The 24591-nt window shown below is 31.6% G+C and overlaps 1 protein-coding gene across 5 annotated transcripts in view; it reads right to left on the bottom strand.

The window, feature by feature from the left end:
• Nucleotides 1–24591, bottom strand: part of MON2 (MON2 regulator of endosome-to-Golgi trafficking) — a 99080-nt gene that overhangs the window by 49254 nt on the left and 25235 nt on the right. For all 5 annotated transcript variants that reach the window (XM_039865876.1, XM_039865879.1, XM_039865878.1 and 2 more), the window contains 15 exons: nucleotides 24007–24136; nucleotides 21332–21429; nucleotides 20390–20515; nucleotides 15632–15826; nucleotides 10420–10544; nucleotides 9893–10029; nucleotides 8968–9121; nucleotides 5257–5489; nucleotides 3423–3504; nucleotides 2755–2939; nucleotides 1797–1909; nucleotides 1351–1455; nucleotides 898–978; nucleotides 751–824; nucleotides 573–663 (listed from right to left, as the gene is read on the bottom strand). In XM_039865876.1, coding sequence (XP_039721810.1) covers nucleotides 573–663; nucleotides 751–824; nucleotides 898–978; nucleotides 1351–1455; nucleotides 1797–1909; nucleotides 2755–2939; nucleotides 3423–3504; nucleotides 5257–5489; nucleotides 8968–9121; nucleotides 9893–10029; nucleotides 10420–10544; nucleotides 15632–15826; nucleotides 20390–20515; nucleotides 21332–21429; nucleotides 24007–24136 — 1929 coding nt within the window. The remainder of the gene's footprint in view (nucleotides 1–572; nucleotides 664–750; nucleotides 825–897; nucleotides 979–1350; nucleotides 1456–1796; nucleotides 1910–2754; nucleotides 2940–3422; nucleotides 3505–5256; nucleotides 5490–8967; nucleotides 9122–9892; nucleotides 10030–10419; nucleotides 10545–15631; nucleotides 15827–20389; nucleotides 20516–21331; nucleotides 21430–24006; nucleotides 24137–24591) is intronic.

Raw genomic sequence — 24591 nt, 5'->3', positions numbered from 1 at the left:
AATCTATATATTTTGTGTTTTCCAAGTATAACAGAAAATAATATTTTGTATACAGAAAAAAATGTTCTCAAAAGTACTTCCTATTCATGTAGTCAATGAACAAAGTAAAAATCTAATTTTTAAAGCAGGAAGAATCATTACATTCAGAAAGAATTAATTATCTCTTTATTGCCTATCACAACAAAAGCAAGAGACACTGAGACATATATTCCTTCATTTAAATCTTATATTGCCCCAATCGTAAATTATAATTATTATTGTGACATTTTATGGAACTCATTTATAAAAGTGGTGTGGCATTATTCTTTATAAAAATATTTTTTAAAATATTCAGTACACAAGAAAAATGGACACAACTGAAAATCATAGTACATACTGGGACATATCACAAGCCAAATCATGTTCTCTTCACTACTCCCTCAACAAATAAACATCATAAATGATAAAATCCCAAAAGAATAGCGTTAGCCAACAAGGTTTTGATCCCACTAGTAAAACGCTAACAACATAATGAGTATACACTTTAACTAAATAATGTACCATATTTAAAACAAAAAGGTAGACTATCACACCTTATTATTTCCATAGGCCATATCCATTGCTTCTAGGGATAAGGAGCAAAGTGCATTTATTAAATGATGCAATGATACGTCATCAAGATATCTAAAATGAAAAACGAAGAAGTAAGACATACTGATCTAAAATATACAGCTAATAATGTTTCTACCAATTAAGAAAACTGATTCTTACTGTGAGCTTTCAAACAATCTTGAAAGTATATTGGAAATCACTGGTAAATCTGTCATTACAGCTGTTGTTAAAACCTAAGGAAAGAATAAATTAAATGTAACATATAAACATTTTGGGAAGCACTGAGTAAAAATGACTAGAACTTACTGTACTGGGTCCTTCTACAGCTCTCCCAGGTTTCAAGGCACCACCACTACTAGGCTTTAATCCCAGAATCCATACAAGATGCTGAAAAAAATTTTTTTTTAATAAAAACAAAGAAATTTATAGTTAGAAAAATTCTAGTAACAAATTAAAACTCAGTAGTGACTTCTAATAACTAAAATTAAAATCAGCAGGTTTCTAATAACTAAATTTAAATTAATAATTAATATTCATATAAAGTACTTATTACACCAAGCATAGGCAGTAGGACTTAGGTATTATGAGAAGTACTCCATTACTTTATATAAGCCATGACTTTTTTCCTTTCCAACCTCTCTTTTTTCATACTGTCTATTCCTCTGGCCTGCTCAAAGGACCAGCAGGCATTGCTTAGTTTAATTGTTGGCACTTGGATATAAAAACAATACTGCCTCTGATCCAGAAATGACAACATACCTGTAGAGTTGCCAAGACAAGTTGCCACGATGTTCCAAGAACAGCCCCATGACAGTGTGCCAAGTTAAGTAAAGTCCTCATACACTGGATATTTTTGGAAGTAAGCTATATTAAAAATAATATATTTGCAAGAACTGTTATGCAGTCTTGAAAATTAAAAGCTTGTAAAGCAGCATTATTGTACTCAAATAATTATTTAAACAAAAAACAAAAATATTAAAATATAAAATATACCAAACAAATTTGTTTTTATAGAACAAATTCATTTGCTTAAAAGTTGTGTTATTATAGTTGGTTATGATAATGTCAACTGCATATTTATCTATTTTCTTCTAATGTCCCAGAGAAAAGTAAATAAGTATAATGAAAAATTTTGGCAAATACACAAAAAAGGGTACAAAAGTTTTCTTGACAATTACTTGGTAACTGAGAAAACGGTACTTTACCATTACAGTCCCTTGAGGCTGGACTGCTAACGGTTGACCCACTGCCACAACTTGCTGGTGAGATTCACTTGATGGACTTATCATCATAACACTTTGGCCCTGAATGGAATATGCTAGAACGCAAAAGAATACCTAAATTATTCACACATATATATTTTTAAAAGCAGAATTTATGTATGTAGTGCTCATATATACAAGAGTGCTCAATGATGAGTAACCCTAAAATATACTTTCTATGTTGCATTCAATGTTGTTACATTTTAAGACATTAATTTGATGAAACTGAGTTCAACTATGACATTTATTTAGTAACCTATATGCAAACATTTTTAAAACTAAGGAAGTGCAAAATAACAAGCAAATATTAGGTAATTTTCTATATAATTTGAACAAGTTATAAAACTTTCTTCATAAGCAAAATAGAATTTGGACACTAAGTATTTTAAACATGTATTCTCAATAAACTTTTCTAGTCAAAGTTAGAGACCAATACTCACATTTTCAATTTAAAAACTGAACATCCTATTGAAATATATTTGTATTACATGAAACAAACCTGAATGTTTTCAAAGTTTGCAAGAAGAAAAAATTTTCTGAATATCAACTTAATCTAAGTGGTTACAAACATTACTGTTCTACTAGTTCCAATAAAGAAAAATAAAAATCCACCACCATTTCAAGAGTATGTTGTAGTTTACAAAGGACTTCCAGATTTATCTTCTTTTATCCTAACCATTAATCATATTAATGATTAAAATTGGTATTATTCTCCCCCACCATATTTCCATTGCTTTAAAAAGATGGAAGAAATTGAAGCTCAGGGACATTAACTTCTCACAGATGTCACAGAGTCAGTGAGTAGAAGAGCAGAGGCTTGAACTAAGAGTTTCTGTAATCTTTTCTCTATGCCATGTCACCTTACTAGGTGAACAGAACTTCGAGTAAATTAAAGTCTTACATTTGTTGGAAAGTGTGGCTGCAGTGGTAGTATTCAATATAGTAAGAGCATAATGGGGAGGCAGGGAACCTTTGCATATTGCAGTTATAAAGGCATCTCTTGAAGTTACAAGGCCCAGTCTTCCACAAAGAGCAGCCATAGTGAGTTCAGCTTTTAAAATATTCTCAGTGGCAGCTTCATCTGTGCTGAAAAAAATTAAGTATGCCATTTAACATGATTAATATGATTTATTTTTAATTATGGTACAAACGTGATGTGGAATTAGATATTCAGTGAAGTTTTAAGAAATTCTACATACTTAAGGAATTTTAACTAATATATATCTGAAAATAAAAAAGATCGAGCATTTTAAAATCTGCGAATTCTGCAACTCTGCAGAAAAACATCAAAGAAACTGAATAATATGATCACAATTGTAAAAGTAGTAGTAAGGCTTAAAATGTAAAAGGCATTCTGTAATTTTAGGACAGAATTTTCCATTAAAACGTTGTGATAACAATCATCGTGGGGAGTAGGGCAAGGATAGAATGGAGGAGCGCAACTGCACAAAGAGAATATTATATACATAAAAAACTAATATAAAAAACAATTCTTAGGACAAATTCAAGTAAACAATTTTAATGTTTTTAATTGTCACATGCAATGTAAAATTTATAAAGACTTAATACCTGGCATCAAGAAGGAGTGAGAGAGCAGCAAGTAGACCACACCAGCAGGCATTCACCATTTCTTCCCAAACAGCTCTATTAACTTAAAGAGGAAAAAAAATCATACAATACTTAATGGTAATTGTAGATGTCATAATATTTAATAATATGTCAAATTCTAAACAATCTCTGGTCATTTGATAATATATCATATATACCATCAACAATTCAATTATTCAATACTAAAGCTCTTATATTTAAAATATATCTGAATAAATGAAAACATAAAAACCATGCTATAGTTTCGGAATTTAAGAAGTCTTAAAACTAAGGTATTTTAAAATATCAATAGTAAGATCTTTCTGTATACAAGTTAACTGATATTATATGTACATGTATACACACATATATATTTATGTATTTATTATATATTGTATCAGTTTCTATTCCCTTTCCCTTCATTGGACAAAACTTTCAGCCATTGTGTCAATGTAATAAGCCGATTCAGTCATAAGACTGGTTACATACACTGGGAATCAAGCAAATAAGTAAATACACTGAGTAAAATGGGATCAAATTTCTCATTGTGGGAGAAGGGAATTACTGGAATTGGAAAAACTGGTGTGACCTCCTGGTATTTAATAAAGACAGATATTTTTTAAATGTAAAAAGACGGTGCTTGTGTGTGTGTGTGTGTGTGTATTTCCTATCCAAGAAGCAAGAAGCATACCTAGTGCCCATATGTTAGTTTCGAAATACTATTCTCCACTAAAAGGAGCTCCTAGGAAAAATACTATTCTCCACTAAAAGGAGCTCCTAGGAAAAATAACTAATTCCCAGGCTAGACAAGAAAAATCCAAGATGAGCTTGGAATATTTTGTTGTATCAGATAGTAAGATAATGCTCCGAAAACAACAAAAGGACATGGGAACAGGTTAAAAAGGGCACAGGGCTAGTTTGAAAGGGGTCCCCACTGGCCATGTTGGGGACAATTTGAGTGTCAAACCAAAAAATGATAATCACATATTATAATCCTTTGAATAAAACAGGAATCCAAGAATCCATATTAATATAAATAAACAAATGAAAAAAATAAATGAGGGAGAAGGGAAAGCTCTCTTTTATAGCAGAGAGCTCAAAGTATTTCTCAACAAAAAGATAATAAACTTTAAAATGAAGAAACAGGGCAGACATCATATCAACCAAATAACAACAGTTAACATCACCAATAATGAGAAATACTGACATTGTATACCTCCTGATGTGTTGAATACACTATGTATATATAGCACAGCAACATTTCTGTGGTAGCCCTGCCAGAAATAATTACATTAAATCTAATTATGAGGAAACAAAAGACAAACCCAAACTAACTGGCCTGTACACTTAAAAAATGTTAAGGTCATATAAAACAAGGAAGAATGAAGTAACTCTTCCAGATTAAAGGACAATATAGAGACATGAGACTAAATTCAGCATGTGATCCTTACCCATAAAGGACATCACTAAGACAACTAGCAAAATTTGAATGGGGTCTGGGCTTAGATGATAAACACTGGATTGATGCTAAATTTCTAGTGGTAACTGTACTGTGGTTATGTAGGAAACTGTCCTTATTTTTAGAAAATACACATTAAATCATTAAGAGGTAATGGGGCATCATGTCTGCAACTTAATTCTCAAATGGTTCAGAAAAAAAGCATAGTAACATGTACATAAATACAATGATAATGCAAATATGGTGGTGTTAATTGGGAAATCAGGGTGATGGATGTATGGAAACTATTACTTTTGCAACTTCTCTGTAAATTTCAAATTATTTCAAAATAAAAATTATAGAATCATAATAATATACCTATTTCCTTATCCATTTGGTCTGATGCTGACTGTAATTCTTGCTCTTCTGATGGCTGTTTTGGTGAAGTAGCTGCTTCAGTGGTAGTCTGACATTCTATTTCAACTTCTCCTAACTCTCCTTCAATCATACTAGTGATTCCACGTACAAGGTCTAACAAACAATGGAAAGCCACAGACATGGCATAACCTTCTGGTATAGTTGGTGGCTCGACTTTGTCCAGCATCTCCAGGCTAAAATTACATAGTAAAAAAAAAAAAAAAAAGACCACTAATGAGAAGCCACAATGATAAAAAATATATCAAACTATTTCTATAATTTGTAAATTATAGAAATCAAAATTAACAGAATAGCAAAAATAAGTGGATATTACAGAGTTTATTTCCTTTGGAGGAGGGATTCCTTCATGGTATTCTAAGAAACTGATAAAAAAAAATAAGTCCTGACTACTGTCATAACTATTTTGATAATTTACTTTTTGTCTCTCCTCCCACGACTGTGCCAGTATTTTCATTAATTGTTGATATTAGAAAAACATATACAAAATAAAATAAGACTTCAAACAATTATAAAATGTCTCAAACTCTGATTTAGGTGCTTTTAAAATAAGGTGCTATAAAATTAAATCAATCCTATTAAAAGGAACATGCTTTCACACTGGGGAAAAGTATTACTGTGAGATATCCAACTCACTTATCATCTCAGATCCAATATGCCAACAAAGTAAGAATAACACTTAGGGTATCAGTGTGTCAAGTTCAAATTTTAGAACAGTTTCTACTCTGTGATTTGGACAAAGCTTTTAGAAGACAACAAATCTTTTGTATTAAATTATGGCAAATAGAGAATTATAGTTATAAATTCCTTAATTTTAAAATCTGTCCAGATATTTCAATATAGAAAAAATCAATGGAGAAGGAATGAATGGTCCTGGAACAATGGGATATTCACATGTAAAAGAGTGATATTAAGAGCCCAACCTTATACCATAAACAAAAATTAACTCAAAATGAATCAATGAGCTAAACGTAAGAGCTAAAACTAAATACTCTTAGAAGAAAACACTGGCAAAATCTTCATGGCCTCAAATTAGGCAATGGTTTGTTAGATGTGATATCAAAAGCACAAGCAACAAAAGAAAAAATAGAAAAGTTGAAGTCATTAAACTATTGTGTGTCAAAGGACACTATCAAGAAATGAAAAGACAGTCCAAGAATGCAAAAAATACTTTTGTAAATCATGTATCTGGTAAGGGACTAGATGCTGATTATAAAAGAATTGTTACAACTAAATAATAAAAAGACAAATAAACCAATTAAAAAGAAGCAAATGATCTGAATAGGCATTTCTCCCAAGATATATAAATGGCCATATGTACATGAATGAGATGTTCTATATCATTGGTCATTAGAGAAATGAAAATTGAAACACAGTAAGATGTCACTTAACATCCACGAGGATGGCTATAATCAAAAGACAGACAATATCGAGTACCGCTGAGGATGTGGAAAAATGTGGACCCTCTACATTGTTGGTGAGAATGTAAAATGATGTGGTCACTTGGGAAAACAGTTTAGCAGTTCTTTAAAAAGTTACACATACAGTAACTATATGAGCCAACAATTCCACTCTTAAGTACATATATATTCAAGAGAAATGAAAGCATATATCTATATAAACACTTGTACACAAATGCTCATAGCAGCATTATTCATAGCCCAAAAACAATCCAAATGTCCATCGATTAATAGATAAACAATTTGTGATATATCCATACATTGGAATATTAAGCCATAAAAAGAAATGCAGTACTGATACATCCTACAATATGGATGAGCCTTGAAAACATTATGCTGAATGAAAGAAGCATGACACAAAAGAATATTTATTGCATGATTCCATTTATATGGAATATACAGAATAAGCATATCAATAAAGACAGTAAATAGGTTGCTAGAAAGTAAGGAAAGGGAGATTGGAGAATGACTGCTAATGGATGTGGGGTTTCTTTCTGGGATGACGAAAAAGTTCTGGAATTAGATGGAGGTTATGGTTGCATGACTTTTGAATATAATAAAACCATGAACTGTACACTATAAAAGGTTGAATTTTATGGTATGTAAATCATACCTCAAAAAGAAAATTGACATCACTAAGCTAATAAAAGTAATTTCCTATCCCAAATTCTTAAAGTCCCTGAGTCATAATCAAGATTAGATAAAGCAGGACATTTATAAAGAAATTTATAAATTTTAACTCAGAATAAATAAAAATGCCTATGTATAGCTATCATTTATTGAGCATTTACTCTCAAACTGGGACTATAAGGTTTCTTATATATATATATATATATATATATATATATATATATACATATGTATATGTCATTTTATATATATATTAACTCCTCATGAAAACTCTAAGATACAAAGAGATACAGATGATGAACCTGAAGACTAAGGTGACAGTTATTAATCAGCAGTTTTTAACCCAAGTCTGACTCTAAAGCCTATCAACTTAACCCCTACTATGTGCCAACTCTGAGCATTTTAAAATTTAGGTAATCAATAAAAGTACATTTACATTTCTGATGAAGAAATTTAAGCTCAAATGGGGAGCTAAAGTTCATAGGTCTAATCTTTGTCAGGCTAATTAGCTTTATAGAGCCATATCCTAAACCAGTAAGTGTTAAGCATCTTTGTTTGACAAATCTGTTTTTGAAGAACATATGATCTATTAGAAAAATACATATAAAACGGATAAAATAATCCTAAATATTAGAAACTCTAATTCCCAAAATCTATGGTACAGACTTTAAGTGCTAGAATAATTAAGAGACAAAGGTAATTTGTATTTATTTTTATTTATACCACAAACCTTAACAAAGCCCACATCATCTTACGTGTTTCATTGCTATTTTATTAAAAATAATATGTAAATTCAACTGTTAAATAAAATGTAATCCATTTATTTAAATATGTTAAAATGAAGGACAAGTTGCAAAAACTGCTACAAGTCCAACTTTGAAGGAAGCCACGGCGTAATAAATCTAAAAGAGTGTTACCACTACTTATGTCGAAACTACTTCTGTCTATACATCGGTTGTTTACAAATTATTATATACTTAAGAAATTGAAAAGAACAGAATACACAATTAAGATTCATATATATGTCTTCAAATAAAATAGTGAAAATCATTTTATACTGAATCTCACAATGAATGAATCAAAGATGCCAATTCAATAGGGAAGCTCCAATATAAACATACTAACTCATGTGCAAAAGAACACTCAAAATTTTCAGGCTGAAAAATAGATATATCACTACTTCCATTTTATAGATGAGAAAACAGGTGAACTAATCTGCCAAAGGTAACTCAGTATTAGAAAATCTACGTTCACAGAGTCTGAAATCAAGCCATACACTTAAAAAGCCATATAAAACAGAGGAAGAGGTCTGTCTATAGATGAAGAAACCACATTTTGTTGTATAATGCTGTCATACAGGCTACAAGTAATACAAAATAAAAAAAAAAATCCAAACCTAGATAAAATTCTTAAAATACAACAAAGAAAATGAGTTCTAAAATGTGTTAAAAATACTAGGTCTAAAATTTAAAGTATAAAGCAGAGAGAAACATTGTAGGATAAAATATCATTCCCAACAATATCATTCCTTACAAAATAATGCTACTACTATACTACTACTTACTAAGTTGCTTTAGCACTGCCTTGTACTGTTATAGTCAGAATAGGTATCCAAGTCCCTCTATATTCAAATGCTGGTAGCAAAGTAACACCTCCACCAATCCCCAACATTCCTGAGTTAGCTGGGGCTGAGACAGTGCCACCTGAATTATTGTTTCCTATTAGATACAGGGAAGAAAACAAAGATATCAATTTACTACTTAATAGCAAATCAATAGTATTAAAACAACTAGTCAATTAAAAAGATTTTTGTGCTATAGGAATGGATATTGCAAAAATATGAAATTTATCAATCCTATTTTGGCTATTAAGAAGTCTCCCTGTTTCCCCAAAACACCATTTCCTTTTTATATAAAAGGTACTAATAAAAACGCAGATGAATTTTATAAGTAAATCACTTTTTATCAGAGGTAGGAAGAAAGAATAAAAAGCCACTAATCAGATAGTAAAAAGTGGAAGAGAAAGAAGGTGAAGAGAAACAAGAAGACACATATTGATTTCCAAATTTAAATCAAGTTCACTTGTTTTGTTAAAAGAAGAGACTAACAGCCCTCCGAAAGTAGTAACCAGACTCTTTAAAGAAAGGCACCAAATAAAGTTTCTTCTAAAATGAAAATTAAAATGAAAATTTTCATTTTTTATGTTATGTGATTAGAGTAATTGAAAGTATATCAAAGAAGAAAACATATTCTGGAAATAAATAAACATATTTGCTTCAATGAGATCAAATTATTATTTAAGTGTAAGCCTTTATTTATACTTACATATAAAATAAAAATACTATAAATAAGCATAGCAAAATATTACAAAATAAGTATATACATTTAAGTAGTCCAAATTTCACTAGTTGCAAGATTTCTATAAAATATCCTCTCAGAATAGTGAATGTTGTAAATTATGACAATATAAAAATATAAAGAAGCCTTTACCAGCTTGGTTTGTTGTAGCAGGATTTCCAGTAGGAGGAACAAGAAACAATGACTGGATAAACGATCCCAGCGCATTTACAATATCACGAAATACCTTGGTAGAGTGTTGTTTCATATCATAGGACTGACAAAATGACCTGTAAAATAATTTTAAATGTTTCTGAGGAACATAGTTGAATATATTAAAATTTAAGTCTTTTTTAACAGCCAAGGAATGTTAATCAATCAGTGTCAATGTTATACTTAAAACTTCATCATGAGTGAATTTACTAATTTAGGACAAAGGTTCATACTGAGGTCAATGCTCTAAAATAATTTACCTTGGCCATATCAACTCAGTAAATTCAATTGATGGCAATCACTAACTATACTTTTTGCCCACCTCCCAGTTCTTTCCATACCCCTACCCCTACCCCTCCATATAAACACAATACACATTTTTGTTGTTTAGAGGTCACTAATATTTGGGACTAAAACAAACTCTTCCTATGAACCTCCTCATTTAATAAAATGTTGCTGAGGTTTACCTTAATAGCTGAGGCTGCACACAGAGTCTGTGTATTGATTCTACTGCAACAGCTCGTAGCCACTGTGGTTTATCTGCATCCAGAAATTTCACCAGAAGTGACAGAAATATCTCACATTCAGTTACCTAAAAAATATAAGATTTTTAAATAACATTTCTTTAAATCTAAGGATTATAAGATACATTCTCATTCTTAGTCCTACGGATAAACCAATAACATCTTTTAATTTTAAACAAATTAAAATTCTTAATGGGAAATAGAGAAAAAAAGAGGGGAAAAGTAGTTATATGTGGAAAGTCTAATAGTGAAAATAGTGTTTCTCTAAATACATCCTTGAAAACTCACACTAGTGATCTGCTGACGTGGTTAATTTTTTATCCTTATTCTTTAGAAAGCACTATGCACCATCACTCCATCCTCATTCCTGGCTGTTAGCATAAACTGTTAATGCTCTACCCTTCAAAAATACCACAATGGTTTTTTCATGTGTTCTTTGCTTCTTAACAAACAAACAGGCTAAGCCAAGGGATGCATATGTTTTCTAGTAGGAAAACAAGAAGGAACCTGTAGCAGTTGATAGACGTAATATATATAAAGTACCTAGAATAAAGCTTGGTACACAGTTTTGCTTAATATTAGTTACCTGTGTTATTACTATAAACCATCTCCTTGGAAGACTTTGTAAATAAATAATGTTTAAAGCCCATTCTCAACATTATTTATTAAATGTTTGATGACTGAACAAAGAGTAACCAGTTTAATTCAGAGGTTAATGGATTGTTTCTGTTACATATTAGTTGAGGACCCAGCAGGAGATCTAGGAGGTAAGAATTAACCTGACATTGTGATCAGCAGGCCAAAATGAATCTTCCTTCTACTTCTGGTGTAGTAGGTTAGGTTACTGGACATTTTAGCCAGCGGTGCCCTGGAAAGAGTGAGCATTATGTGGGGCAAGAGATTTGGGAATATAGTAGCCCTCAGGATTTTAGCCTAAAGTCTTAGCAGTTGGCATTTTCTAATGACTTTCTGTATTTTTAACTGGATGCTTAAAAATAGGACATAATCATGAGGATAAAGTAGGAGATAACTAAAATCAGCTTTATCCTTAGACTGCTACGACTGGGGAAGTCATCAGCCTTTGTCACCGCCTTAAACATGAAGTAGAAAAGCACCAGATGACTCAGCTTTTTTATCCACTAACTTTGTGGATGACAAGCAAGGAAACCTTCTTATAAAGCTACATCTTCCTGAAAAATCAAATAAAAAGAATGCTCAGAATAAAAACATTCCCTAGTTAAGACAAAGTGATATACAAATACAGAATGATTATTTTTTTCTAAACATGATGAAAAAGAAATCAGGCTAGTGACTCACTGGGCAACAGCTGCATCTACTGAAAAGTTTTAACATTTGTAGGTCCTTCAGTGCACTTTTTGCTTTAGAGTGGAAGTGGAATATAGACATGGTGGTAAAACTGAAGGCTCATCAATTAGATCTTGAGGCCAGAAAATAAGGCTCTCAGAAACATTAAGTATATCACAGCCAAAGGAAGGAATTACTAATGTTATATAACTTGCCTTGAAGAGTATATCATTTTCTCTCCTATGAAAGGGTGACTACAGTACAAATCAATCACTCAATTTACACTATAGCCACTAAAATATTGTGATTTGACACAGATCTCCTAAAATCCTTGTAATTCCCCGAATGATAGCAGCATCTGACACAGAGCTCTTAAATCTCTTGGAATTTCCTGGGTGATTAGGAGCATCTTTTGTTCAAATGAGACAAATTTTGGTGGACGCCGGGATAAGGGCAGGTTACCAGAAAGACCACACCATGATTTAGAAGCTTGGTACTCTCAGACCCAGTCTCCATTCTCTGGAGAAGAGAGAGGGGTCAAATTGAGTTAATAATCAATCATGCCTACATGAGGAAACCTCCATAAAAATCCCCAAAATATGAAGTTTGGGGAGCTCCCAGGTTGGTGAACATATCCACATGCTGGATAGCGGCACACCCCAACTTCACAAGGACAGAAACTCCTGCTTTCATGACTCTTCCAGACTTCACCCTATCTTATCTGCCTGGTCATTGGTATCCTTTAAAACATCCTTTGTAATAAATTAGCAATACAGGTTTCCCCCACTGTCTGAAGCAAAGAATTCCTAAGAAACCTTTTGTAAGCCAAAATAGTGTAAAGCAAAGAGTATTCCCCTTTTCAATAGTTCACAATACATCACTTGGCTTTTATGAAAGACCCACATTATTAGTACAGTAATGACTTTTTTCATAAGAGTGAAAATCTTCTATAGATTTCTTTCAATTAGCGGAAACAGGTTTCTCAGAAAAGCGGTATAATGTAAACTCTGAAAGTGGGAGATGCGTGTAATAAGTAAAATGTTTTCCTGGGTTTTATGAGCCACTCCAGCAAATTACTGAAACCAAGGAGGGTGTCGTGAAAACCTCCAATCTGTACCCAAATTAGACAGAAGTTGTGGATTACCTGGGGACCCACTACTTGTGGAACTGAAACATAAAACGCCCAGCTGTCACAGATCTGGTAAGTGTGGGGGGAAAGAATGCACATATTTGGTGTCAGAGGTATTGTGAGTGTGAGAGTAAATTATAGTGCATTTTTCCTACACATATATATATTGGTCAGCTTTACAGTGTACCATAAGTCTCTTAGAATCTCTTAATTCTTTTTTCTTTTTGTTCCTCTGACTTGATCATTTCAAATGGCCTGTCTTCAAGTTTACCAATTCTTTCTACTGCTTGTAACAGTCTGATGTTGATCCCCTCTAGTGAATTTTTCAATTATTTTATTCGTCGGCTTCAGAATTTGGCTCTTTTATACAGTTTCTATCATCTTGTTGATAGTCTCATTTTGTTCATACAATATTCCTGATTTCATTTAGTTGCTTGTGCTCTCTTTGAGCTCATTGAGGATCTTTACAATGCTTATTTTAAACTCTCTGTTAGGTAACTAAACAATTTCCTTTTCTTTAGGGTCAGTTTCTCAAGATTTACTTTGTTCCTTTGAACTGCTCATGTTTTCCTGTTTATTTGTAATGCCCTGTTATTTTCCATTTATATTTTGGGCATTTGAAAATACAGCCAACTCTGTTACTTTTTATAGATTATTTCTGTACAGGGAAAGATCACCTATCAACCTGGCTAGAGATTCTGGGGTCCTCTCAAATCTTTTCTGTCGATATGTCTCCTCTGGGCTTATGTGCGTAATTTCCCAGCTGAAGAGACTGGCCTGTTTCTATTTAGGAGTTCCCACTGCTGTCTATCTAGAGTACTGCAGTCTCTCGTAGCTATAGCAAGCCACAGGGCTGGCCTTTGTTTTCAGCAAGTCCCCTGGCATTTAAGAGTGCTGTCACTTTTCCTGTCAGTGCTTCAAGAATAGGTAAGACAAAAACCAGTCTCTTGCGCAGTACTCCAAAAAGTCAGGATGGTGATTGTACATTTCATCCTTCTTCTCCACCTGAAGGAGAAGTCATAAATTGAGAATGTTCTCTTGATCATGCCAGGCTATGCAGTGCCAAGAGTGGGATGAAGTATGGCAAGTAAGAGCAACAGGCTTTTCTATCCACTCTAATGAACCTCTTCTTGGCCTTGCACTTGCCTAGAGTGCTGTAATATCTCAACCAGTCTCTGAAGTTCTTACAAATGCAATCTGGTCTGTATATTGTTGTTAAGTCAGTATCTCCATGGAGGATGGAGGGCCTAGAGCCTCCTATTCCACCATCTTGCTGATATCACTCTGGTTTACATTTTTTTAAGTTTCTTTATGGATTGAAACAGATTATAAATACTATACATGAAATATAACAACTGACATGTAAAAACTTTCCATCTTTGGAGAAACTAAGCTACTTTTCATTCATTTCAGCATATGCCAACAGCCCTTTCAAAATTTCTAAAAATTTATCAATGTAGAAACTCACAGAATTTTCCTCCATTTTAATTGTATATAATTAGACAACAAAATTTGGGTTTTTCAATTCAATATCATTATTGAAAATTATATCAAATACCTTACATGTTGCAGAGAATACTTATTATAATTTTTAAAAAGTTAATCCTTACAGAAAAAGATGGCAATAAGTTCATAAACTTAGGCGCCTTAAGTTTATTTACATATTATTAATTTTGGAAGAACAAAACACATCCAAGCCAACAATTATGATTCCAAAAGACTCTTAAATCCTTGGCAACAAACTCTAATAGCTTACAGTGTCTCTAACACATTCTGAAATGATTTGATTGTCTACAAATATTTCTAAACAATGCACTAAATACATCAATATGTATTATAGATAGATCTTGTGTAGCCAGAAATAATAATAACTACAAGTGTTTATAAAGGTTATTTCTGAATGCATTTTGCATAAATGGATTTGGAATATGAAAACAAAATCTATAACAAGTGTTATCATAAATATAGAAAAAAATTTTATTTTAAAAAGCTCTCCATAGAATTTAGTATAAAAACTATCTATAATCTCCATTAGTTTGTAATGTTGTTGTTTAGTTATAACATTAGTATAATGACTGCTCACAGTAGGTGACCAATAACCAATTATTTATGTTAATGAAATTAAAGATATAAATGTTTAAAATTATACAAGGCTGAATTTGACAACATAAAATAAAATACACCATTTCTTCTGACTAATATTTGAATGTTTAAGAGTAGTCATTACACTGATACAACTATGATCAGGAATATCATAACATATTCTGCATCCATATATTTATGCAAAAGATACAATACTAGAAGTCAAAATTGATTTCTAATCCTACAGTTCACCAAGTCTTTAACTTCTCTGCTTTAATCTGTTAATATACATGATATAGTTTAAGTGAAAACAGTAAATTGCAGACACTATAATTTTAATTTTCATCTAATTATAGTTAGCTAAAAACCAAATTCCAAATCCACAAATCCTATGCTGGCTTCACATAACAGGACATGACTCTCGGAAACATACATTAAAAATATTATATAAGAAACATTCAAGAGAAAATAAACAGAATGAACCTTTAGAGTATCTTGGAGAATACCTACAGGTACTCATTTTTTAAAAACGTCTGCTTAACTGAAGTGAAAGAGCTAAATACACTGTAATAGATTGTCTTCTAAAAAGGGCACTGCCTGCAATTATACACACAAATAGATATGAAAATTAGCACTTACCAAAAGACTGTAAAATTGCTTTATCAGAACAGATACTACTCTCAGCAAACGCATGCAGATAGGAAAATATGGTTTTTCAACTGGTGCTGGAGAAGATGAAGAGCTGGAACCTTGTCTGAACTTTATATTTGGAGAAAAAAGCTTTATCACAAGAGGACATACTCTTTCTTTAAGGAGGAAACTAAATTCCTGGTGCTAATTGCAGAAAGAAAAAAAGAAAAAGAAAAAAAGAATTAACTTAGCTTGTACTTAATGCTTCTTAAACATTCTCCCTAAGAAATGAAACTTCTTCATAATTGGTATGACTAATTTAGCCTTAAGTTTATATAGTTTATTATTTTACCATTTACACACAATTCTGAAATTAGTATTGCTCTTTGAGAGTGTAAGATCAAAATGATAATATTTCAATAAGTTTTTTAAAGAATCTAATGAAAAAGAAACATTTAATGATTTTGGAATTAAGTGATGCTTATTGCCAAAAATTTTAATTTTAGTAAGATACTAACAATTAAAACCAAAGAACAGAAGAAAGAAAATAGATTACACATTTTCAACAGATAAAGCATTTAAAATAGGCAGCTGAGGAGAGAAAATTTGATTAATAAAATATAAGATACAATTTACTGATTCTTTTTTGCAAAGATAACAATTCTATTCATGCATATGAGATTAATTAGCATAATATTTGTTCTACTTAAGATTGCTTAAACAGAACATAATAAGCTGATAAAAAATACAATGACAAACAGGCATAATTTTTTTAAAGTCTGATAAATCTTGCAAAAAATTCTTAAATTTTACTTATAGTCATGGCATTTTATGCAGAAAACCTCCCTTAACCTGTTAACTCCCTAGATGAGTTAAAGTAGTCCCATTTTACTGACAATGTAAGTCCTAGTCGACATATAATGTTTAACTGAAACATATTATTTTGTTTTAATTATCCAGGTTTCACTGAGGTTGAGAACAAAGACACAATTACAAAAATTACCCAATTTAATCCTTTAATCCCACAAATAAGGCATGAAAAATAAGGCATGGAGCAGCTTATTTGCTCAGAATCACAAAAATCTTTAAATGTATCTTTAAAGAATCAGATTCATTCAAGAAAATTATAGAGGGGGAAAAATCAGATGCATTAGAGAAAAAATGCAGATAAGTAAAAAAGATAAAAATAAAAGCCTTGCATCATCTCACCTCCTGGAGATAAATTAGTCATTATTAATTCCAAATGTATATCCTTCTAGACTGTTCTGTACTTTTTAATTCTTTCCCCTCAAAATAGGATCTTTAGACTTTAGAGATTTGAAACTCTATCATATCGACAGTTAGTTTCTCTGACTGCCAAAATTAAAGACATAGTTAAGTTCATTTTCATACTTGACTAAATAATTTTATATATTGGTTAATTTTAGTTAAGTTCATTTTCATACTTTACTAAATAATTTTATATATTGGTTAATTTATATTACATACAGCTCTTAGAAGTTTTATTTATTTACTTTTCCCCTACTAAACTGATTACAATTAGGTTACTCCACAATCATCACAAACCACTCCAACTCAATTAAAACTGTTCTCATTATATTCATCGTGATCTCTGTGGTCAAAGCAAACATTGCCTTTTCAGTCTTCACCTTACAGAAATCTTTGAGATGACTGATTACTTGGTTTACCTTGAAGCTTTCTTTGCTTTTGTCTTTTATCATGTCACACTCTCAGATGCATTCCTGCCTTTCTGACCTCATGTTCTTAGTCTTGTTTATATTATCATTTTATGCACAACCATTTAATGTTGAGAGTCCTCAGAGCACCAAAGTACCAGCCTTTTCACTTCCTAGTCAGTGTTATCACCGCAGGTGATCTTATTTACTCCTATATCTTCGACTAACAACGATAAGCCAGTGATGGTTAAATTTATAACGTCAGCCCAAAAACTTACTTCTGAGCTCACGATGCATAAATTTAGCTAACATTTTGTGGTATCTCATTTTGAATACCTAAGTATTCAAAAAAATGAATAATCTATCTTTTGTAATAAAGTTCTATCCATAGTGGAATAAGATTCTGCCCATCTTAACAAGCAGTTCATTGCTCAAGCCAGAACCCTATAAGTCATCTTTGATTCATAAAGTATAAGTTATATAATTCACTGATTTCATTTTGAAGAAGGCAGAAGATGGCCTTTTTCCTCACCTACTATATTTCATTGCTTTATTCAGCAATGACTTGTTAACTGCTTAATATGTACCAGGCACTGTGCTAGGGTAGGGAAAGGGGTTCAGGATTACACTGAATTTTATCCATGCCCTTTTAGAGCTCATTTTCTTGAGACAGACCATTCTTAGGGTCACTGCTCTGGAGTATTCTTTTCCTATTCTACCTACTTTGGCCAACTAGCTTCATCCCTCATGTAAACACTTCCTATGTTTGATTCCTCATCAACTCTCCACTGGACTTAGTACCTATGTTATTCATTTCCACAGCATCTTTTATATTTTTCCTTCACAGCACTCATCACGTCTCATTATTCAGCTAATGTTTTCTCTCAATTAGACTTGTAAGTGCCATAAAGGCAGGAATTTTATCTATTTAATTTCTGTATCCTTGGTACAGAATACATAGATCACCAGCACACTGTAAGCAATTGGTAAATTTTGGTTGAACAAGTAAATGATGAGTAAAAGAAAACAAATATTTATCTCTCAAAAAAACTTTATAAGAATAAATTCCAGGATTATACATAGAATAATTCTTTTTTTGTGTGTCTCCCACATTCCCCCCTGCTGTACAGCAGGAAGAATAGAGTAGGAATTTTGTGGGCACAAAAAATCTGGAGACATTTTTTCAAATCTTTTCCTACAAAATCAGAACATATAATCCAAACCAGAAATTTCTAATTAAATTCATTCACCAATTTATTCACTTGTTCATCCACATATTTATTAAACATCTGCAATATGCCAGGCACTATTACAGGCACCTGTACAACAGTGAACTAAGTCCCTGCCTCACAGGAGGTCGCTTTCCTATAGATGGGGAGAAAAAATAAACTAATGCACAAATACATATATGTCAGGAGGTAGTAAGTGCTATTAAGAAAAATAAAGAGGGGTCAGAAAGGGTACTGACATAAAAAAAAAGTTGCCATTTTAAACAAAGTGCTTGGGAAGGTTTGTCTGATAAGTTGACCAATGAGCAAATACTTCCAAAGAATAAGAGAAGAAGCCATATGGGATAAAAGCATTCCAGACCCAGGAAACAGGAAGCACAAAGGCCCTTAAGCAGGAGTCTACTTGGGTCATTTAAGGAACAGCATGACTCACAGTGGGGCTAAAATGTAAAAGCAAGAAGAGCGAAAACAGATAAGATAAAGGAATACTGAGGACTAGGTCTTGAAAAGTTCCATAGATCATAATTAGGACTTTATTTGTTACTCTGGACAAAAAGGCCATCTACTGAAACACTTTTACAAAAGTCTGAAAAGGTCTGACTTGTTTTAAAAGACCATTCTGGATGTGGTGTAAGAAGCAACTATAAGAGAATGGGGTAGGTATAAATGCAAAAAAAAGCAGTTGAAAAGCTAATGCATTAATTCAGGTAAGAGGTGATGGTGGCTTGGATTAGGATGATTACAGTAAAAGTCATATGAGGGACTAGATCCTGTATATATTTTGAAGGTAATGGTTGAGATGTGGGTGTGAATGTAAAAGGGGATAGGAGAAAAACTAATTTGGAATCTGGATCAACATGGGTTCAAATCTCAACTGTCACTTACAAACCAATTAACCCTCTAGAAGTCTCAGCTTCCTCCTGTGTAAAGTAGGAATAACTGGTACTTCTTAGGCATTTGTAAAGATTAAAGAGAAAGTCATATGAATGTAATATGTAAGGACTTTGTCACAGCGTAGCAGTCAAAAAGTGGTAGCTGTTATGGCCATCATTTTAAACAAGTTATATCTAAACACTACTTATTCTATTATAGTACAAGAAAGGGAATCATCAGTTAATATTGTTCACTATCACCAAAAGCACTGAACATTTGCCTAATATATACCAAAAATTATGAACCATATAATAAAAACTTCAGTTCCACCACCTGGGCTAAAGGATATTCTACTATTGTGGTACTTAATTCCCATATTTTGTAGGTAAGAGCAAAGAATAAAATAGATGACTTTAGGAAGAAGGTAGATTAGTAGATGAGTAGCTTTTTAACTAAAAAATCTAAATTTTAGTTTAAGATCTGCTAATAACTAATGAACCCTATGTAAATCACTGAATCAATTTTGGACTTTAGCTTCTATCAAGTAAAATAAAAAGTTTGAATTCTTACTGTTTCTCCTATTAGCTTTCTGATTTGAAATATTTTTATTGCACATTAAAATTAAGCATTGACTACTTTCTTTCCGTTTAACTTATCTAGAAGCACATAACTACATATACACAAATAAAAGTCAATAACTATTTCTTTTGGTTTTAAATATTATAAAATAGCTCACGTATCTCATTCCCTCATATACTCAATGATTGAGAAATGCCTGACTAGACAGTCTCTAGGGGTTCCTTCTACTGTTAAAATTTCAAAATGCTAGGGCACTACAAAAATGTAAGTTTAGGTAACACTAAATCATCACGTCTAAACCTAAGGATATAATTCTCTTAATGTGAGGAAAAATACATGTCGCTTTCTTGAAAAATATCTGTGAAAAAATTAAACATTGATTTTGTTGCAAGACATTACTGATGGCTCACTTGTAAAAAGACTTGTGGAAAATCATTCAAGACTGATTCAAGCAATTCGAGGCCAAATGTTCGAGTCATTTCTGTCATGCCTACTAGCCAGTAAGGGGCATCAGCATTAACCAACTGACAAAGGTCCTGTAAAAATAAGTCAGACAATAAGGAAATAATAAACATTCACATGCTGGAATAAAGGATGCTTTTCAAAATTCATAGTTCATAAAAATTTTTTTAAATCTCTTTTCTTATATACTTGTTTTTACTCCTTAGAAACTATGCATTGGTAATTCGAATTTTGACAAATTGTATACTTAATTATATAAGTAAACCTTGAAAGAATTGTATAACTATCGATAATAAATACAGTGCACAGATAAATAGTTAATCTAACATTCTTTTAATGAAAACCCACTTAAAATAATCCTGTACAACTTTCTGTACAATACTGACTCTCTTCTGGCACATTCAAACCAGGTTCTAGATCAATAAACTTTTTGGATTATTTAAAAAAAAAAGGAAAACCCACTTAAAATAAAATTAATAAAATGTTAAGTACAGATGAATTTTATTTTACTTATTTATTCATGACCAGTAATATAAAAATCAAATATTCATATATCAAATTATATTAAGTAGATCAGAGGTTTACTACTTAAGTTTTCCTGTTGAAGAAATATTTTATATGACTAGTCATCCCTAATTTACCTATTTTCTAGTTCTGGGTTTAATTTATTTTATTTCCTTAAAGTGAAACATAACATTTTATCATGTTAATTAGCTATGGATGCTCTTTAACGCTTTAGAACGTTTTTTGAACGTTTTTGACACTTTAAAATTTGACAATCTTAAATATTGACACTTTAAAAAATTAAATCAGACATATAAAATTCCAAAATCAAAAATTCACCCAAAACTGTATTCTATAATAAAAATTATTTATATCAACTGAAATACCTGGAAAAGCATATATGCATCTTTAGCACAAGGTTTAAGGGTACTGACAGATCTTCGGTTACTATTTGCTTGGACCAGTACTGGTTGTTCTATAATATCTGCAATCAAAATAAGATGGGGTTTAGGAATTCATAAAGATCTTTAATAAAATAAAGACTGCATACTATTTAAAAGATATGTTTAAAATAAATACTAGTCTATAGAATTATAAACTTTATAAGCTTAGAACTATATCCCCAAAATAAAAAAAGGGGAGATCTATTTTTATCAAAATACCATTAAAAAATGCCATAAAAATCACAGTTCACTATCTTACATTCATTTTTATAAGTTTAGTCTCTTTATCCACACATTTGACTTTCCAGTCTCCCATTCTGCAGCCCCTTTATTTCATAGATTTGAAATTCACATGATCTTTGAACGTGCCTTTAAATATCAATCAAACATATAAAGGTTTACTACATGGTTAATTCTTTTATCATCTTACCACCTTGAAGAGAATTAACTGCCTGATCTGCCACAATTACTATGTCAGTTATACTGACTAGCTAAGAGTCAGTGAGAATGGTGCTTATCCACTCAGCATTTCTTTGAATACTAATAAAATATCATTCATTGTAAATTATGACAGGCTGTTTTGAATAAATGTTGACTTAATGACTACTTGAAAAGAATGAGGTTCTAAATACATTCTACCTCACTAGAAAGTTTCAAATGAGATATTAGTCTTGAGACACACAGCTAAAACTACCAATCCAGGAATTACATTGAGGTTATGAATATATAAGATATTCGAACTAGAGAACTGCTCTGTTTTATCCTATTAGCTTAACTTCTTAGTATTTCTTTTCTTTTTTTAACTTTTATTAGCATTTATTGATGCTGAATTTATTCCTGGGCCATAATATTTTGTTAGCATTAATTGATGCTGAATTTATTCCTGGGCCGTAATATTTTGTTTCTTCAGTTTCTTCTGGGATCTTTTTCTTCTGTGCAACCTCCTCTTCTGGTTTAGGAACAACCTGCTTTTTTGCAGTAAAGATCATCTCAATATGGCAGGGAGAGCTTATGTAGGGGTTAATCCACCACAAGCTCTGTCAGTTCTGTGTCATATCTTGGAAACTTTGTTCACCTGGATGTGCTCAGTGACCTACCAGAGAATCTACATCTAAACTCTTAAGTTCAGCATTACGCTCTGCATTTTTAAGCTTGTGCAGCAAAAATTCAGCACTCTTTTTCGGCCACTGACCCTGCATCCAGCCTCACTGTTTAGCTTGGGCACAACTACCAACTCCACCATCGAATGACAGAATGGAACACGTTGCTTCTATAAAGTGACATCCTTCTGATAATTTAGTGGCTTTTCAGATATGCATACCTTTGATGGCCCAAGCAGTTTCACAAGTGTTAAAGTGAACATGAAGATGTGCATGACTCTGTGTGGTTTTCTAGATCAAGTGAATAGCAAACCATTTTCAGGGGTCACTTCAGGCCACTTATAAGAAGAGTTAATTCTCAAACTACTATAATTCCAAATGCATTTCCCATAGGAAAAGTGCATAAAAATAAATATACCAAAATCAGTGGGAATATTCTAATAAACCAACAGATTCGGAATGCTTGAAACTGAATGTGAAAAATCTGACCAATGGTTAATTTCAGGAAAAGTGAGGTAATTATTAGAGTAGGCGGCATTACCATTACTAGCATTGCTATTTTTACCAGTATTACCAAAATAACATCAAATAAAGTGAAAGACTACATAAAATCAGGAGTTAAGGAAAAAAAATTATGTAAAGGGAACGATAACTTAATCTTGTTTCTTGACTATATAAAGCAGAAAGGTTGCTCATGATGTAGCACCTTATTATGATCCGTTCAACTAATCAGGAAAAAAAATTTACCTTTCATCCAGTAAGGATAATAAATGGAAAAAAATTTTTCTATAGTTAAAAGTTATGAAATTATAAGAATTGAAACAAACAAGAGTATCTGCCAGTTCTCTGAAGGGACATGTTTCTAAGTTTTTAGGAAATTTTTTTAAATCATAAAAAAAGATGTAATTGTTAAAAATTACAATAAAGGAAAAGATTAATCCTTACATTACATAAATATTCTTTATTAACACATGTTAATAGGCAGAGACAAAAATTCACATGAGGGAATCCCACTCTTGGGAATTTACACGAAAGCAGTAATTTGAATGGAAAAAATACATGTAGAAAGACACTCAAAACAACAATAAAATATCAAATGCAATGTAAGTGGACAATAGGAGACTAGATCATTATAGAACAGAAACCAAACATAAAGCAACCACTAAAATTAAAATTACATAAATGAAAGAATAATATGAAAAAATCATATAATGTAATGTTTGGTTAAAAATACATGTAATGTAGTATGTGGTATAAATGTGAAATTATCAACTTACTATTAAATTATGCATATCTTAGAAATAAACATGGAAGACAGAGTGACTTCTCAGTGTGATAGAATTGTGGAGGGTTTATTTTTTTAATTGCCATTATCAACATAATAATGTTGCTAAATATATTTTTCAAAGTATTTTTTTTTAGATAGCCTAAGTTCAGAAGAAAAAGGCTAAAAGTAAATAAAAATCATGGATATAAGAACCACCCAATGTCAAAAGCAAACAACTTTTATTACTTTACCTCTGTGTCGTTCATCTTCAGCAACCATCCTCTCAAAAACAACAGTAACAACTTGTCGCACTGTAGCAGCAGCTGTATTATTTGTAATATTATCTTTCGTGAAGTGCAGTCGAAAACAAAGAACAATTGCCTAAAAAACAATTTTAATTTAGTATGAAATAAGATTGAAGAACATGGCTATTATCTTTATTTTATCTGATGCAAACCAAAATTAAGTAATATATGTTTAACTGCCCAAATCACATCTACTAAAAGTCCTACCCTTTTATACAATAAAATTACAAAGATGCTTGTATTTTAAAATAATTCAAACTCTCAGTAAATGTATAGTCACATAAGATTAGCTAAGGTGATGTGTGATACAATCTGGTACTTCTAACAAGTATATAACAATGTGCTATGCTTTTATTGCCCTAGAATAACTTGCTTAGCAAATAACAAGTACCCAAAGTTTGTTATATCGCTAAATCATTGAGAGAAATACTATATATACTTGCTAAGCACATAAATAAAAGTATAATTTTTTAAAGGAGTCATTCTTTTTAAAATCAATTTTATAAAGTATAATTTATATACAATAAACTG

The sequence above is a fragment of the Pteropus medius genome, unplaced genomic scaffold (genome assembly GCF_902729225.1).
Source record: "Pteropus medius unplaced genomic scaffold, Ma_sr-lr_union100, whole genome shotgun sequence".
NCBI classification, from domain to species: domain Eukaryota; kingdom Metazoa; phylum Chordata; class Mammalia; order Chiroptera; family Pteropodidae; genus Pteropus; species Pteropus medius.
The sequence above is the reverse complement of the archived record's forward strand: the minus strand, read 5'-3'. Positions and strand labels throughout refer to the sequence as shown.